The sequence below is a fragment of the Leptinotarsa decemlineata genome, unplaced genomic scaffold (genome assembly GCF_025532065.1).
Source record: "Leptinotarsa decemlineata unplaced genomic scaffold, Ldec_3_MD MMD2_tig00003335_RagTag_RagTag, whole genome shotgun sequence".
Taxonomy (NCBI): Eukaryota; Metazoa; Arthropoda; class Insecta; order Coleoptera; family Chrysomelidae; genus Leptinotarsa; species Leptinotarsa decemlineata.
Genome location: NW_027412587.1, coordinates 3,007,310 through 3,024,668, shown reverse-complemented (window position 1 = coordinate 3,024,668; position 17,359 = coordinate 3,007,310). Strand labels below are relative to the sequence as shown.

Here is a 17,359-nt window from a genome sequence, read left to right as displayed (position 1 = left end):
CCATCTTTATATAAAAAATGTAGGCATCTTCCAAAGAAAGGAAGAAAGCGATTAATTTCGAAATCAAATATTTAAAAAGATGTGGAAGAAACTGGAAGAAAAAGCCCTCTGGAAACAACTACTTTCATTTAAATATTGAATTTCACGAAATAAAGTATATTTTCGAAACAACTGTTATATCACGCAGCTCTAATTTGAAATATGAGCTTTTGGTAATATTTGATGCAATGCTGGGTGGGTATTTGGGTCTGAAGAGAGCGGATTCAGTTAATCCTGAACTGCTGCCCGCAAGGGCTTATTGTGGCTCACAACTGTTTCATTCAACAAAATTTCTCCAGCTTCTCAGCGAAGCCGTTTTTTTTTATTTGGTGAGTGATATTTTAATTCAGTTGACAAGACGCTCTGTCAAATGCTGAAAACCTTATCAAAACAGGATCCGGTCGCCGGTGAGGTAGGCACACAGTACCTACACGTACTGATACCAGTGCCTTAATATCCTTGTGGACAATAATTCCCTTCAAAGTAGACGGACTATGATCAATTTTCCTCAGTAGTGGGATATAATCGGTTAATCTGAAGCTATCCAGACCGGAATGTGCAGCTCAGAAATCGTATATTATTGGGGTTGTCGGATATTGGAAGATTTCCACTTTGATTTCTGCAGCAATCTTCCCATATTAGGGCATCTGAACCGTAAGGACTTTTTCGCCTGTGCTTTGAGTGAGCGGAAACGTTTGCAAGATCTGCTCAGAGAGAGATTGTTTCCTCTCCTGATGTAGATTCTGATTTTACTGCCCGATAATTTCTTGAAAGGCAGATTCAAAAGATATCCTGATTTCGAGAGGATGATGAGTCTCTTCCTAGCTTTCTTTATGAGTCGGAGAACTTAGAATCTCCTGCATCTTGATAGGTGTGAGCCACACACCTATTCACACTCGACCAAATAAATCCAGCTTCTCCACGAAGTTGATTAGTTTATACGGTGAGTGGTCTTTCAGGTCAGATGGTAAGAGTACAGCTCTGCCAAACTCTGATTCGGTCCCCAGCGGGACAGGCACAAAGTATAGGCATTTTCCAAACAGAGGCGACACACACTGTCTACCGACAGTCCGAGTCTCTGCATATGTTGATTCAAATGACAGTGAGCTATAAGAATGCCTGTTAGACATCGTAGTTCATCCCTCCTGTAGTCCAACAACTGTTTGGTATCAAGCTCCGAAGGGTGAATAAACGCCTTGAAGTGAGCCAATCCTGGAAGATTCTGCCAGAAGTCCATAAATCTTCTTGCCATCCAGATGCTCAATGTTTGTTTGGCAAGGCCTAAAGCAATGTCAATTACAGGTTTTGGTCCGATGAAGCTGCTTGCAGCACTCTCCTTTGCAAGGGAGTCAGCAGCTTCATTGCCTTCCAGGCCAGTATGGTCAGGAATACAGACCAGAGACAATCTGTCAAGTCTTCCTATCGAGGAGAGATGTTTTTGGCAATTTACTACCAATTTAGACGTTTCTTGGTAGGAGCCAAGAGCTTGACTGTCCGAGAATATTTTTATTGACTTGTTTATGAGGTTGGATTTATCCAATCTCTCTGCACACAATTCAATGGCGTGAATTTCCACTTGAAATACAGTCGCATAAGTTCCTAGGCAGGTAGATATCTCTGTCCTGGGTCTACGACTAAAAACACCTACACCAGAACCAGAAGGGGTGATTCGATGTTACAGGAAGGACAGTTGGCGTTGTTTGGTCAACTTCCATTTCATTTGTAAATTGAGCTCAAAAGCTAGAAACATGAGAGGCTTTTCCGGACAGTAGGTCCACTAAGTGGACCTATAGTTATACAACCTTTCGGCACGGATACATACACCGTGGGATGAGGCGTCACTCCACGAGTGCCACCTCATCAGTTCATAAAATTACTTGTCTCAATATGCGTTCTTATTTCAGTTCAGTTTGCTCGGGTGTCATATTTTCTCCAATACCTAGAAATGCCATGAATGTGTTTTTTCATAATTAGCTCGTGTCCGTGCATTTAAACTCGGTTGTGGTTAATAATACATACTTCAAATATCGTAGCACGCAGGAAAGTTCAAAAGAAAAACAAATTTAGTTGTAACAGATTGTTTTTTAGAGATTTGAGAAAAATCATGAAATCATTTCCTTGAATTGAATAACAATGTGCATTTCTTGGAATGAGTAATGACCAATAACGATTTTTAGAAAACATATCACTTTGTGGATTTTGGAAATTGTCTTAATATGCAAAATTATTTTATTAATAAAATTCTTATCGATTGATGCCTGAATGAATGAAAACTAAATCAATACAAATGAGAATAATTTGTCAGCAAAATAGTAAACGCTACTTTTTTTTTCAGCGATGTCAACCGAAACGGAGGGTTTCAACGATGAATCCATACGTGAACGTCTCAACGAAACAGGTGAGTGAAAAATGAATAAGATAACAGAAGGTATTATAGGAATACGTACGTAGAAGTTCAAGAGCCTAAAAATTCTCGAAACAGGTGATTTGAAGTATTTCATCACTGTTGAGTTAAGATACAAATCGCAAAAAAGTTATACATGGAGAATTAGATTGAATTCATGAAATGGAGGTGAATATTTCAAAATATTCTGTAGACTTGACTATTACTAAAATCAAAAATTAACATTATTTCGCAATTTGCCACAAAACATCTCATACATAATTCCCCAACACATCCCTATCAGCTTAAAATAGCATCATCTAATGGAATGCTTCACGAACAATTCAAAATTACTTCAGAAAGTACTGAGTTTTATCGAACAAATTGCTGTCAATAACGGTTGAAAGGTAGATATTATCGACTCCATTCTTTACAGAAACATGAAAACAAGCCGTTTACCAGGTCTAATTTATTTCAAGAAATGATAGTAAGCGTGGTAGATCATTGACATAACCCACCAATAATATCGCTCGTTTCTTAAAAAAGAAAGACTTTGACGTGGATTTCAGAACAAATGATAATTCAGGCAAATTTATTTAAATTGATAAAGACAAAACTTCAGTGTCGAATCGATCTGAAGTACCTATAAAAGTTGACTTGTGACTCTTATCGAAAACTTTATATTGGACAAACGGGGAGAACCTTTTTCCAAAGAATGAAAGATCATAAAAGTAGTTTCTTGAGTATGAACACCACATTTGCATACAGCTTTTGGCAGAGATGCGTGAGTCAACCAGGGATGTTTGAAAATCAATAGATTCAATAATTTTGGAAAATTACTGAAAGATCAAACATAATTATTTTTTTCTTTTGTGAAAATTAGTAATTAATAAATTACATATGCATTTGAAGAGTTTGTAAACATTTTCACAAATTTCAAGTTTTTGATCAGTTTATACCTGAACTCACATAAAATGATTAGTCACTGAGTGAGTAGGAGGTCACTATAAACTTTATTCGAAACGCCTTTCATTACGGGATAGTTTCATCAGCTAGAGCTAGACCATAATTACTAAATATTCTTCCTCAAAATAGTTTTTTCCTTTTCCAAAAACTCTTTCAAAAAATAAACCTCAACTTTCACAGTCTAAATTTCGAGGAAACAAAAAATGTATGGTCGTGTGCTCCTTCACAATAAAATAATATTTTTCGAATTATTCATCAATCTCTTTCATGACGTATTTCTTAACCTACTCACCCTCTGTACTGTAGTAAATTGTGAGTCAAAAAGCAGGGAAGTGAATGACACGCTATCACCTCACGCTGTCTCGAAGGTTGGTCCCAGACGATTCATTTTGAATTGTTAATTAGTTACCGAATACTTTCCTTTTTTTATATCGACCTTCTTTGGTATTGTTTTTATTCAAGATCTGGCAATATCGGCAAATATTGGCCAGGTTAGGAGTTGAATTTAGTTGGCTATAATAACAATTATAAGTATAATTAAACAATTCAACTCATCAGGTACACAAATACAAATACATATTTGAATATGAATATCAAATATTTTGGTACAAGAGTATGAAGAAATTATGGTGAAATAGGTGACACGTGTGAATCGTTGTATTTGTGCCACGTGCCAGTACACGGGTATCTGCAGTATGCTGTGTAATACCCGCTGCAAGTAGTGACACTGTGATTTAAAAGTGCATATAGATTATAAAATGTAGCCACATTTTTTGCTGCAAAATTGTTCATATCCAATCCTTCTGAAGGAAATTCGATGACAAAATTCATTTTGTCTCTAAATTTAGAGATAATCTTTTCAAATAAATTACAAAAATACAGGGAATCTTGTGAATAGATAGGGACTTTCTCTTCCTTGCATTTCGAACACGTCGGTTTTTCATTTCCATCCAAAGTTTCTTCTCTTATGCATTGCCACAAACTCACTTGGTCAGTTCTCTGTGGTATGAAGAGAGACAAATCCCAGAAAGGATCAAATGTTACTGATGAATGTCCACGGTTTGTGCACTTCATCGTGAATTTCAATTGACCAACGAAATTGTCTACAATTTTAGAGTTATGCATCCTCAAATATGTGAGTCATGACCCTTGTGCATTTCCGCTGTCGCTCAATTTTTCATCAATCTCCGTTAAGATCGGTTTAGGTTTTTCATTAATTCTATTAACGCCTTCATGTAAACCTTTTAAAAGATAACGAAGGAACTCCTGGGCGTCTAGATGGGCGTCATCCATTAATCGAAGAGGAAAACTTTGAATCTGATATTTTGAGGAGACTGTATTTACTATTCTATCATATGAATCTTCTGACCACAGTTCCTTGATGACTTCTGCAAACGATCTGATTAAAGCACCCTTCTCACAAGAAATACTAGTATTGATATCGTTCATGAATTCATCCTTTTTCAAATACTCCAATAACCATATCGTGTTTGATGAACATTGGATTAACGCTGTTCATGAAACAGATGCTGCCAATATTTTTCAACCCATTTAGTCCAAGGATTTTGACTGAAGAATTCATTACTGGACAATTCGAAATATCTTTGAAAACCATTTCAGAATTTTGCTGAGATAAAGTATTTTTTCCATTTGCTTTTGTTTCAATTCCATAGTGGTGTGTTATTACCTCTCTTTTCTTCATAAAACTGATTTTCAGGAAATATGTAATTTTCATCAAGTTTTTAAGAATCAGAAAGAGTAATAAAAAAGAAGCCGCATTTCCTCTTTGGATGGCTATACTAATTTTTTGAATGAGAAAAGATGTGGCTCTTGATTTATGGGATTCATTGTTTACCTTTTTTCCAATTTCATTGATTAAAGATAATGCTTCACAGCCAAAAACACCAAAAGTTTCAACAGCTATTGGAAGAAAGATATAATCATTTCCTGAATTCTGATATTTCCGTAGTTTGGAACTTTATCCTAATAAGGCAGCAGCACCGGCTGCAAAAGTAGCAGGAAGATGGCAAGTTTTTAATGTATCCACACAAGAAAAGTCCCAAACACCCGATTCACCGTTTTTCCATGTATAAGTGTCATACCATCCGGCCGTTTTCCGTCGTCTCGACTGGTGCCTACGGGTTCTAAATTCGCAGGAAATTTTGCTGAAGCTAAAGCCCTTTTGATTAGATCATTTATTGCACGCAATGGTGTTTTAGCGCTGGAAGTTTATCCGGCGCTAGAACGGCACTTCAACCCATGAGAAATATTTCTAATGTATATAAGTACACCTACATGAAATCACATCATAACGTAAAATCAATCTAGTTTGACAATTGCCCATCTGATCACAGAATGAAAATATGATGGAATTAACTTGCCATTACGGTTAGGTGCCAGCATATTAATTTCAGAATTAAATATGTGTTTGTTTCTTCAAAGGTAGAATGGAACATCTGGCTTAAAATTAATCTTCTGAAAACAATATTTCCTCAACAGAAAAAAAATACTCTCTCGTGATATGCGTTTTGCTGACCAAGTAGCATCATTAGACGATGCTAAGAACCAGTTAGTAAGTACATCTTCTGATGATGCCTCACTTGATTGGCGAAACGCGCGTCAAGAAGCAATATATTCATTCCACTGGGGGAGAAGTGTTTTCTTCAATATATTGTACGTTTTTTAATGATGTCGAAATGAATCCACGATATAAATAAATGTGCTAATTCAAAATTCGTAAAATATTCAAAAATACAACAAATTTAACCTACCAATGAATCAAAGGGTTGATCCAATATGAGCCCTGGAAAGTCTATATATTATTTGTTCAGTTCAATCGTTGAAAATACGTATGGAACCTACAACCTACCATTTTTCGAAAAAAGAAAATACAGACATTCCTTAAAGGCTGTTTCAGTGCCACCTAGTAATGGAGCTTCTAGATACAATTCTGTTCCATATAGTTATGTTAGCTAGTTTCTGACAGATGGCGCGCGGATAAGGATTTATACTTACAGGAAACAGTTTGTTTCATATACTTTGAGATACAGCTACCAACTCATAGGTAGCGCTCGGTCTGATGTTTTCAGAAGTTTTCTATTTTAATATAGGTATTTAGTTGTTATGAAATCTTAGTAGATGGCGCTTACAGTTATTATATGTTATTTGAAAATTATTTAGCGTAGATCAAATTATTATCGATCCTCTCGAAATGTGAATTGAAAACGTATTCACTGTTCTTACTGAACGTTGACAGAAATAATTTCCATCCGAAGGAAGTTGACATACTCCTAGTATTTGAGAGAAATACAACCGTATGTTAAGTGGTATACACTATGTTAATCTACATATTTTCAGTTCTTCCACCTGCTTCGCTGTAGAGATCAAAAATTCATTTGATGATGCCTCTCGCAATAAAATTATACATTATACCTACACTAATACTGCCAATTACTTCTATTCGAATTGTTGCCATGAAACAATAATTTGAGAGCAATTATTAAATAATACAACACTTGCTTGATCAATTGATCTTTTTATTTGTGCGTGAACTTTGAATCTAATGACAGTTGAGAATTCAGTATCTGCCCGATATATATATATATATATATATATATATATATATATATATATATATATATATATATATATATATATATATATATATATATATATATATATATATATATATATATATATTCTTTGATAAACATCAGTTGATGGGAGTCGTCAATTGAGTGTATATGGAAAAATTTTTCATTACGGGTGGAAAATATTTGACTGTTGATTTTCGGGGGTGTGATGTGTGCAGTAATTCTAAAAATATTATAGAGAATTTATACATTTACGAAACGTTATTTCTAAAAATCTGTTGAATTTATTCAAAACAATCCCTTTTTTCAAACACCAGAATTGCAATACTCCCCTCAACGCGCGTTTCACCAACCAAGTTTGTGTCTTCAGGAGATGAAGAAAACTTTTGGATTTATTCTTCGCTGACTGTTCCAGTTTTACTTTTCATGATGGAGTTTTATTCAATTTTCTTCTTTCAAAAATATCCCCATATCACTATCACTCCATAAGTCCCTCCTTCACGTCAAAAACTACTGAATGGATTTTCACACGGTTATCACCAATGGACGGGGAAAAAGGTTAATGTGAATAATTCATTATAGTTTTGTGTGCATATATGAATATGAATATGAATATGGAAAATGCTACCTATAATCCCACTTGGGAAAGAAAGTTTTTGGCTTTCTACTACTCCATCTACTTTCTTTCCTAAAAATTAATCATTCCTAAAACCCCTTCAATTCAAATAAAACACTTGCTTTATTATTCCGAAACATCGATGTTCTTCATTGAGGATGACAGTGTTTAATATAAGTAAAATTTTACCTCTTTCATATACTATATTTTGTAGAAATCCTGTTAATGGTATCTGATTCGATTCCATAACAAATGTTTAGTACAAACTGAATAAAAAAAAGGATTTTTAATAATTCAATATTCATAAAAAAATTGTTGTTGTTTCCAAAGTATTTATTCTTAAGTGTAATTAAATGTTTGTATAAAAATAGTTGTGTTTCCAGAGGATTTTTTCTGTCAGTTTGTGTCTGAAAGTTACTTCTTTGTAGAGTTTATTTTGAAATCAATTGCTTTCTTAATTTCTTCGGAAGTTTTCCGCATTTTCTGAAGGATGGAGAAGTGGAAACCCAACAATTAATCTCTCCTAAAAATATACCGCTTTCAATATTGTTTTTTCATGCCTTCAAAAAAATTCGCGATTGCATTTGATCATCTTTCAACGATCACATATCATGGGGTAATCGAAAAACTATTTAGGCGGACACTACAATTTCCGTTCACATGATATAATTTAAATAATATCTTAAGAGTTATCATAAAATGAAAACTATCGCGCAAAAAAATCGGGTCAAGCGGCGGTACAAACGGATGCGACATGCATGATGAAGACAGGTTGTGTTTTTTGTCTTATGTAGTGAATCATTTCGAAGAATAAGGTCCCATTTTGTTTAGTGTTGTCTTCAAAACAAAATCGCATAGTTGAAAGATCTTCCTGTTGAAGATAATCACTTGGTGATCAAAACACGTGTCGAGGTTTGATGTTGGGATAGAATTCCAGACATATTCATGATTATTGTAATTAATTAGGACCCGAATTTAGTAAGCAAAACTCCCCCCCGTAAAACTTATAGTTTGTATGCAACGCCAATAACCCACTTAAATATATTCCGGCCCTAACAGCAAAATTACTGTGATGCCAAGTTTGTCTGATTGTTGACTAGACAGTTTTCATTTCCCGGAATTCGCTAATGAACTGAAACTGAAATTAACGGTTTAATTCACGCCATGGGAAGTCATGGATGATCAGATAAAGCAATAAAAATATCACAAGGAAAAAATTAACGTAGTCACAGGTTTACTTCAAGAGTGAAGGGCGGCGGCTTTTTATAGCCCAGAGATATTATTTTTAAACTGTGTTTACGTCTCCAAGTATATTTTTAAATATATTCGATATTGGTGTGTTTCAGAAATGAAATTTTTCCATTATCTTTTCTCTCGACTTGATATAAAGCAAATGTTGGTACTTCATTAATTTTAAGTGACACGTTTGGTTCAAATTAGTTCATTGACGTAATGTTTCTGTGAGAAAATAAGTTTTGTTTGGGTTTAGAATCAATAAGTAGTGAAGAAAATTGTGTAGTACTGTGAATCATCAATACAAACTATCATAGCCAAACACTTGAAGTAGATATTCTCGCGAGCCGAACGAAATATCAAGTTTATTTCCAGTACGGAAAAATTATGATTACAATACCTACTTCTGAAGTAGAGATTAAAATTTATAATAACTGATATTCAAGCCATTCAAATAATGAACATTTTTGAAAAAATCGATTATGTCACGGTTGCGAACCAACCATGCCATAAGTTGAAGACGTAACAATTAAAACAGTGAATTCTGGGGATATTCAGTTACAATATTGAAAACCAAATAGGTCAGTGTTCTATGACGGTGTTCTCTATCAATTCATCAGTCAGTCTTTGCGTTGTTGTTATAGTACTTAATTGAAGATGAATCTTGTTCCTCTAGTTGACGACATCAGATACACGGTCACCAAAGTCTGCCTACGGGGCGGTATATTATCTCCCTTTCTGTGGGCACTCCTGATGATGATCTGCTCGATGCTCTTGTGACAGAATTGGTGTCAGAGCGAGCAGATGTCTGTGAACCCCAGCAAAACTGTGACAGTCCCCTTCACTTGGAAGAGAAATCTTGATGATTCAACTCCACATTTCCTCAGTGGTGAGGTTATTTCAACAGAGGTGAAATATCTAGGAGTTATTCTAGATAAAAAACTCACCTGGAACGCTCGCTCGGAAAAAGTTGCACACAAAACAAGGCTGTTCCAATCGAACGATTTGTGGATATATAAGGCAGATATCAGTTGGTTCATAAAATAATAGGAAGCACCTTCAGCTTCTGATGCAGATGTATACAGGCGCAGATCCAGGCCAGAGATAGCAACGTATCTAAGAACCTACGCGACTATTTTTCCAGCGCTACTGATATGTGTGTGGAGAGACAGGCAGCAACCAACCTTACACATGAATCAATAAAATATTATCAATCTTCCAAGCGCAGTACGAAGCTCTTGGCCCTCACTAAGCAACCACCAAGTTGGTATCAAAACTTTAAAAAAGACTCTCCTCAGAAAAAATATTCAATAAATTGTCTCTGGTTTGGATTCCTGGCAACACTGGTCTGGATAGTAACGAAGCTGCTGAATGTCTAACGAAAGAGGGCGTTGCAAATGGTTCTATCGGTCCAGAACCTGTCATCAGCATCACTTTAGCTTTTGCCAAACAAACACTGAATAGCTGTAGTGCAAGAAAACTTTCATATTTCTGGAAAAATCTACCAGAATTTGTTCGAAATATGTTACCAAACAATTATTACAGAATACAACAGAGATGACCTACGTTGTCCAACAGGCCTATTTACAGGCCTTGGACTGTCAAAAGCAATGCGTTTCGTCTCCGTTTCGAAAATGATAAAACTGCAGAGCTCATATTTTGTGCCTGCCCAGCTGTGGAATCATCAGGTTTACAGAATTTAACTCTTACCACCTGAGCTGAAAAATCACTCACCTTATAAGCTAATCGACTTCATAAAGTAGTAGAGAAATAGAAATGCATCCATTCAATTTCATTAATCTCTTTGAAGATATACAAAATCTGAATTGAAGCGAAAGTGAAATATTTACGAATCATCAAAGGTGCTGATCATGAAGAATATCAAGGAGTTTATTTTATTTAGCGTACTACTTATTCATATCACAAAACTTAACATAACAAACATAATTGTATGAAAGCATGAAAATACACAGGAAATTAATTTTTCAAACAAACATATAAGCCATGTATATATTCAATTGCATCCTTAGTTGCTGTCCGGAAGTTAGAGGGGTCACCGGTGTAGGCCCTCAGTGGACAGTCTTCAATGATGTGGCTGATTGTTTGCATATCATCTCCACAGTCGCATCTAGGGGACAGGTTTTCACTTCATTTGAAAAGTGAGTCAGCGCATCTCCCACATTTGGTTCTTATTCTATTTAAGATTTACCATGTTTTGTGGGGTAGATCGAATCCATGTGGTTTGCTGGATGCAAGGAATGTTGTGGTAGGCTAGTGGAGAATTGACCACCCATTCTTCTCGCCAGCGGGCAGTTATGTCAAAACCAGCATCATGCAGAGACTTTCCAGTTCTGAGAGGGGGATACCTGGAGCGGAGTCGGTTTCTTTCGAGGCCGAGGGTATCGGATTATTAATGATCTTCTTGAATTCCCTGACAAGAGCGTGCTCTCTACGAAGGTGAGGAGGGGCTATGTGGCTAAGAGTGGAGAGCCAGAAAGTAGGTGTTGGTTTGATCGTACCTGTAATAAGCCGCATTGTGTGGTTGAGCTGGACATCAACCAGGCCACCGTGAGTGCTATTAAGCAACATCAGGGCGCAGTATTCAGCTGCTGAATATACCAAGCCCAGGGCTGAAGATCTCAGAGTGGAGGCTGATGCTCCCCAAGTGGTGCCACATAGTTTCTGGAGGATGTTATTACACGTTTTGATCTTAGCTGCTGTTTTCGACAGATGTTCTTCAAAACTCAACGTTCTGTCTAGTGTAACCCCTAGGTATTTAAGTTGTTTATTGTGCTTGAGTAGCATGCCTTCAAAAAGATTTGCAGTTATCTATAGGCTAATTTGTTGTTCAAGTGAAAACTAGAGACCTCTGTCTTAGCAGCACTTGGTTTTAGTCTCCACTTGTGAAAGTATTACCCGATAGCCAGCAGGTCGTTTGTTAGGATATCCTCGGTGAGTTAAGTATCTTTGTGTCTACCAGCTAGTATCCAGTCGTTAACGTATCTTTAGTATTCTATAGACTAGCAGACCGACCAAATTTGTTTTCATCAGTTACCCGTCAGTTAACTTCGAACCAGTATGTTTTGATTGATCTCATAGAAAACGTTACTTTAGTCAGGTATCATTTTATTTTCAGTATTTCAGAACGATTTATTTTTCAAGCGGACATTTCTAGATATAAATGAAACTCACGTACCTATTTACCTGAAACAGACTCATATCCATTTCATCTTTCAAATTTCATTTCTACTATTGTTAACTCCGAAGTTCTAAATATATACTATGGCCTTTCTCATTCTATAAAAAATACTTGTGTACATACAGTTTTTCAATGAGTCACTCCTGTTATACAATCGTACCGATTAAAAATAGACAATGCATAAAATTTTACAAAATTGTGCTGTTGTGTAGCAGCTAGTGGTTAGAGAAAACGTAAAGTGTATTTTCAGATGTCCCTGGATTGTGGAAATCGTAAAAATATATTTAAATCTCCAGCCAACAAAAAGTCTTATCGACTTTCATTGTTGAGCTGACATTCAACTGGAACAGATGGGATTACTGCGATGAAAATATAATTTTCACGAGTCACGATTTCTTGATTATCATAGCCAAATTCACTTTGTAGTCCCTTTAAATAGCACGCTCGACCTCAAATCAAATGAACCTGAATTTATTAGTCTGCATCGGATTTTTCCGCTGTTCGCATTCATTATACATTCGTTTGGCGGCAAATTTGACGTCATCATTGGTGAAGCATTATCTGCACACTTTGTGAAAAATACTCAGGCAGAGCCAATGAACCTGAAAGCAGTCCTTAAAGAGTCCAAGATTTATTTTCATTGAGTTTCCAACTCACTATCATTTTCAGTATTTCGCTCATCTCTCAAAATATTCAATTTAGCTAATGAATGGTTAAAGCACTGGATGCATCAGAATTTATTAAATAATTTTTTTACTTTCTCCATTATTTATCAATGTTGTACCATTTGATCTATTTCTGAAATGCAATTTAACATGCTCGATATTTTGCAAGGGTGATTCCACGGGACATTAATAGAAATGCTATTTTTGAGCGACAATTAAGGTCAGTAGCCTCATGTTTTTGTTAGATTATGGAAATAACTTCATTAGCCACTTAGAGAGTATCATCTCTATTCATGGTGCCATAATCCATGTAATATATAACAGATTCAGTCCATCTTCAATGAGATACATTTTTGAGAGAAAAATACCTAGCCATAGGGTTGAACTTACTTTTGGGTCTAGAATCACTACCTCAGCATTGTATTGAATGGAAGATCATAAGAAACAACTCCAAATGAAAAATGTATTTCGACATTCAAGGAATGAGTCTTGTGTCGATCCCATAGATGGCGTACGAGAAGAGTTTATCACCTCTGAACATTTGGGTTCAGTCGTGCATTTGTGATTCATTCGAGCACCACTGATGCGATATATGGTTACTCGGAAACAGCGCTGTCTGGTGATAGATTGCGAAGCGCAATCGTTGTTTTTAGCTCTGTTTTCAAATTAATTTCAATATCCATGACGACATATTCAAAATACCACCATAACAAAAATACTATCTCTCGACGCGCGTTTTGCTAAACAAGTTAGCATCAGCATCTGATAATGGTTAGCGAAATTCAGTTTTCATTATCTTTTGATGATACCAACTCAGTTAACGAAACTTGCTTCGTGTTTTTACTGTAGGGTTTTTCTTCTGATGAGGGCAAGTATTTTCAATATATTTATTTTACAACTGAGGTCCAAAATTCAACTCATCGAATCTATCACTCTCGCTCTGCCTATTGGCCCCAACAACTTTTCGTTAGCTATATGACTTCTAAGCCTAGTTTTTAGTCTTCTCAATTGCAATTTGTCGAATTAACTCCAGATCATGATTATAATATATTATTATATAGTTTTTGTTATCATTGACACGTGATAATGTGGAACAGAAAGTTCATATTTAACTGGGAGAAACATGTTCAACTAATTAAATACCACTTGATTTCTACAATAATGGTTTATCCCTCTAGTAAGCAACGAAGTTAATACACCTGGAACTATGTTTCTCGAAAATAGAGCACATAACCTCTTTTTTACTTGACGTGTTTTATTTAGCTGTTGGTGGAAGGAAAATCTTTTGTCATACATTGAAAATCACAATACACGCTTATACTCACTTATATACCGGAATATGGAAAATTTGCACCATAAGTTATACTTTGCTGACAACTCAACTGACGAATGAACTGAATGCCATATGTGGATGAAAATGGATTTTTTGTGAGGAAATCAGAGTTTACATCGGTCTTTTTGGGTATTTTCACAATCTGAAAAAAATATCTATCAAAGGTCAATAAAAGCACCCTATGGAACTCACGAAATGTGGTCATGTTCATCAAAAATCATTTTAAAACAAAAAGCCGAAATAAACAAGAAGTAACTGCTTGTCATATCTTTGACAAACGACAACTCATCCAGTGAAAACGTGAATGTTGTATATTTTCGCTCAGTCAATATTTTTTTTGTGATAACACAAAATTACTCCGAACCAGATGTTTGAAATGTCCACCTACTGCAACCTGTATTCTTTTTCTAATGAACACAACGTATCTATGGAAAATGCAAAGACTGAAAGAAATCTCGACTTTTGAAAAGACGAAAACCACGACAAATATATCTCAGTTCCATACTACCAATACACGAAGAACTTTATTTGGAAAGATTTTCAAGGAACTAGGTATGAAGGTTGTATTTAAAACAAGTCACATACTACAGAGCCTTCTGGGAAATCCAAAGGACAAAGTCGATAGACTATTGAAATGATATATAATATGGAAGATCAGAAAAATCGTTCAACCAGCTGTCGCACCCCTCGTTCGTAGGGGTGCGACAGCTGGTTGAAGGAAAAACAGATTTTTTTAAGCTAAGGCAACATCTCTTTGAAAAATATGTTTTCGTTAATCATGTAAAATTAATTTAAGGCAATTAAGACGCAGGTACTTAGCAGAGGTATACATGGTATAAATAAGGACACTGTTGTATGTAATTTATTTTAATCTTCCTCTTGAAGATGATCACTTGGTGATTCAAACACGTGTTGATATGTTGAAAAGAACGGTTTGTTTGTTGATGGGATAAAACTTCATTAATATTTATGATACAGAAGTGTTGAGTTTTACGTCTTCCTAAAACGTAATTAATTCACAAGAAACACCATTATCACCAATTTGATAAATTCTCTTTATCGATTGATTCTTCAACTTCCTATGTTAAATGAGTAATCTTTCTCAACTCTTCATGAGGAGTAAGGACCAATATGAATACTCCGCAAGTATTCACTCCTCACTCTACAACTCCTCACTTCGCAGTGAATAGTTTTTTACTAATATCTGTTTATAGCATTTAATTAGATCTATTTCAAACTGCTCTTTGATAATCTCCGACTTCGTTTTTTAATCGGAACATTTCCTGAAATAATACTGTCATAAATTTTATAATTAAAGATCTTTGAAGTATCCAAAAAGTCTATTAAAACCCGTTGTTAGTTTAAGTGTGCTCTAGAATTTTTTCATGTTTATGTGAGTGGAAGCTCGTAAAAGTATAGATAATGATCAAATGGTTTTTGAATATATCGTGTTTTTCTATCAGAAATGAGGATGATCATTAGTTGTTATTGTGACGAATTGCCAAGGTTTCGCTGTATGGAAATATCTGGTAGTAGTCCTGAAAATGAAATTTTGCAAATAATGACACAGGAAGTCAGATGATGATTTGTGAAATGTAAAAATGAAAAAAGTTGAGAAAAACGGATTCCATTCAGGCTCTTAACTTTTCCGAACGGTCGACATTATAGATATTGGATAGTTGTTTGAGAGGTTAATTTTTCAATAATTTTTTTTTCTCAACAGAATTACTTTTCGAAGTTCATATGGCTGAATATTTGTTTAACACTGAATGTGGATGATATCCTGTTTCCTATATTTATGAAGCAAATTGGTACGATGAAAATCATAGAGAAAATCAGAATTCTTTAATTTCTACGTAATCTCAATCTAAATTGGAAAAATACGAAACACTGTTTTACTGTCTGTGCAATACTTGGCGATTCAGGAAGTATCAAAAAATCATAAAACTACTATTCTATCAACAAGAATGTCAGTTGTTCTCAAGTCTAGTCAGTCTCTATAAAATTTTCAGTATCTGCATTTTCTGCCCAAATTAGTGCAATTTCAACAATTCACAAGTTCATTGTAATCATCTTTTCATCAAAAAAATGGTGGCAGGAGTAGAGTATATTTTTTTCGATGCCTGTTTTGCTAATGAAGTTATCATCATCAGGGCATGATAGAAACCAATTCCTCACAACTAAATCACGGCAGTTTTCGATCAGTTGTGAGTAACTAGTTTTAGTCATCTCGTGATAATCCTAACTTAGTTAGCGAAACGCACGTCGTATAAAAAAGTTCACTGTAGTCTGTTTTCTTAGGCAGCTGAATAATAAAACATTTTCAAGTAGGTGTTCCATAGGTTCCTCAATTGAATCGAATAAAAAGTGGAAAATGTATTTACTTCAAACAATCAATGTTCTTTATGATTTAATATAACAAATCTTAATCTTTCATAGTTGTATGTATACGAAGAGCAACAAAAAAAAGTAAATCATGTGTCTAAGGGAAATCGTAGATATGTAAGTCATACAACCAATCAATTATTTATCTGAAGAATATATGTTTATTGAGAATAATTTGTATAAAAAATCTGCATGTTGATTCATTTCATCAACTTCATTCTTCAGGAAATTTTGCTACGCTCTTTATAAGAGGTAACGAAAGCAGTTGTATAGTGTGTTCAGAAATCAACCTAACTGGTCATTTATTCAACAGCCATTTTGAAGTGTATATTGCATGTTTCGATTGGATCGAACAGTATTCTTGAAGCGGATGATCAAAAGGTCTGATAAATAAACCGAAGAAAAGTAAAGAAGACCAGAATCTGTTTCTCCATAACGGTATATTTTCGGAGGCTGAAATTTTGTATGTAGGTTTATTTTATATTGTAGAAATACAACACGGAATGATGTTTAAATATTCTAACTGGGGTACCAGTCGCTGGAGAAAAAGGCACGTCTGTAAAACAAAATTATTTCTTTATCACTGTTTCTCCATGCCGGTATATTTTTGGCGGCTGAAATTTTGTATGGAGGTTTGTTTTGATTATACAGATGTGTCTGTCTACAATGAGATCTATATGGCCCCCTACAGCATGTGAGATGAATGATTATTTTCGAGGATATTACACATTTAAAATCCAGGAGCATGGCGGTTGCGGCGGTACCGAACTGATTATATGTCGCTCTTTCAAGATCACCCTCTAAAGAAAACATGTATGTATCGTCTACTGACAGAAAAGCTGTGAACGTTGTATATGAAGACATTCTGTAGAATATTTAGTATCAGCATTGCACCCGTGCGGAGCCGGGGCGGATTTCCAGTAGTAAATATGTGATAATATGCATAG

At 35.2% G+C, this 17,359-nt stretch overlaps 1 protein-coding gene and 1 long non-coding RNA gene across 8 annotated transcripts in view; one reads left to right on the top strand and one right to left on the bottom strand.

Annotated features, from left to right (window-relative positions):
* Positions 1–17,359, top strand: part of LOC111504252 (uncharacterized) — a 650,330-nt gene that overhangs the window by 340,319 nt on the left and 292,652 nt on the right. For all 6 annotated transcript variants that reach the window (XM_074177945.1, XM_074177946.1, XM_074177947.1 and 3 more), the window contains one exon: positions 2,375–2,437. In XM_074177945.1, the coding sequence (XP_074034046.1) occupies positions 2,375–2,437 (63 nt within the window). The remainder of the gene's footprint in view (positions 1–2,374; positions 2,438–17,359) is intronic.
* LOC111510963 (uncharacterized) overlaps positions 1–17,359 on the bottom strand; it is a 68,818-nt gene that overhangs the window by 50,369 nt on the left and 1,090 nt on the right. The window contains exons 2-3 of one of the 2 annotated variants that reach the window (XR_012466047.1): positions 14,020–14,169; positions 10,769–13,957 (exon numbers count right to left, since the gene is read on the bottom strand). This is a non-coding gene — a long non-coding RNA (uncharacterized lncRNA). Of the gene's footprint in view, positions 1–10,768; positions 13,958–14,019; positions 14,170–17,359 lie in introns of those variants that run through there. The other variant, XR_012466048.1, reaches the window with a different exon arrangement.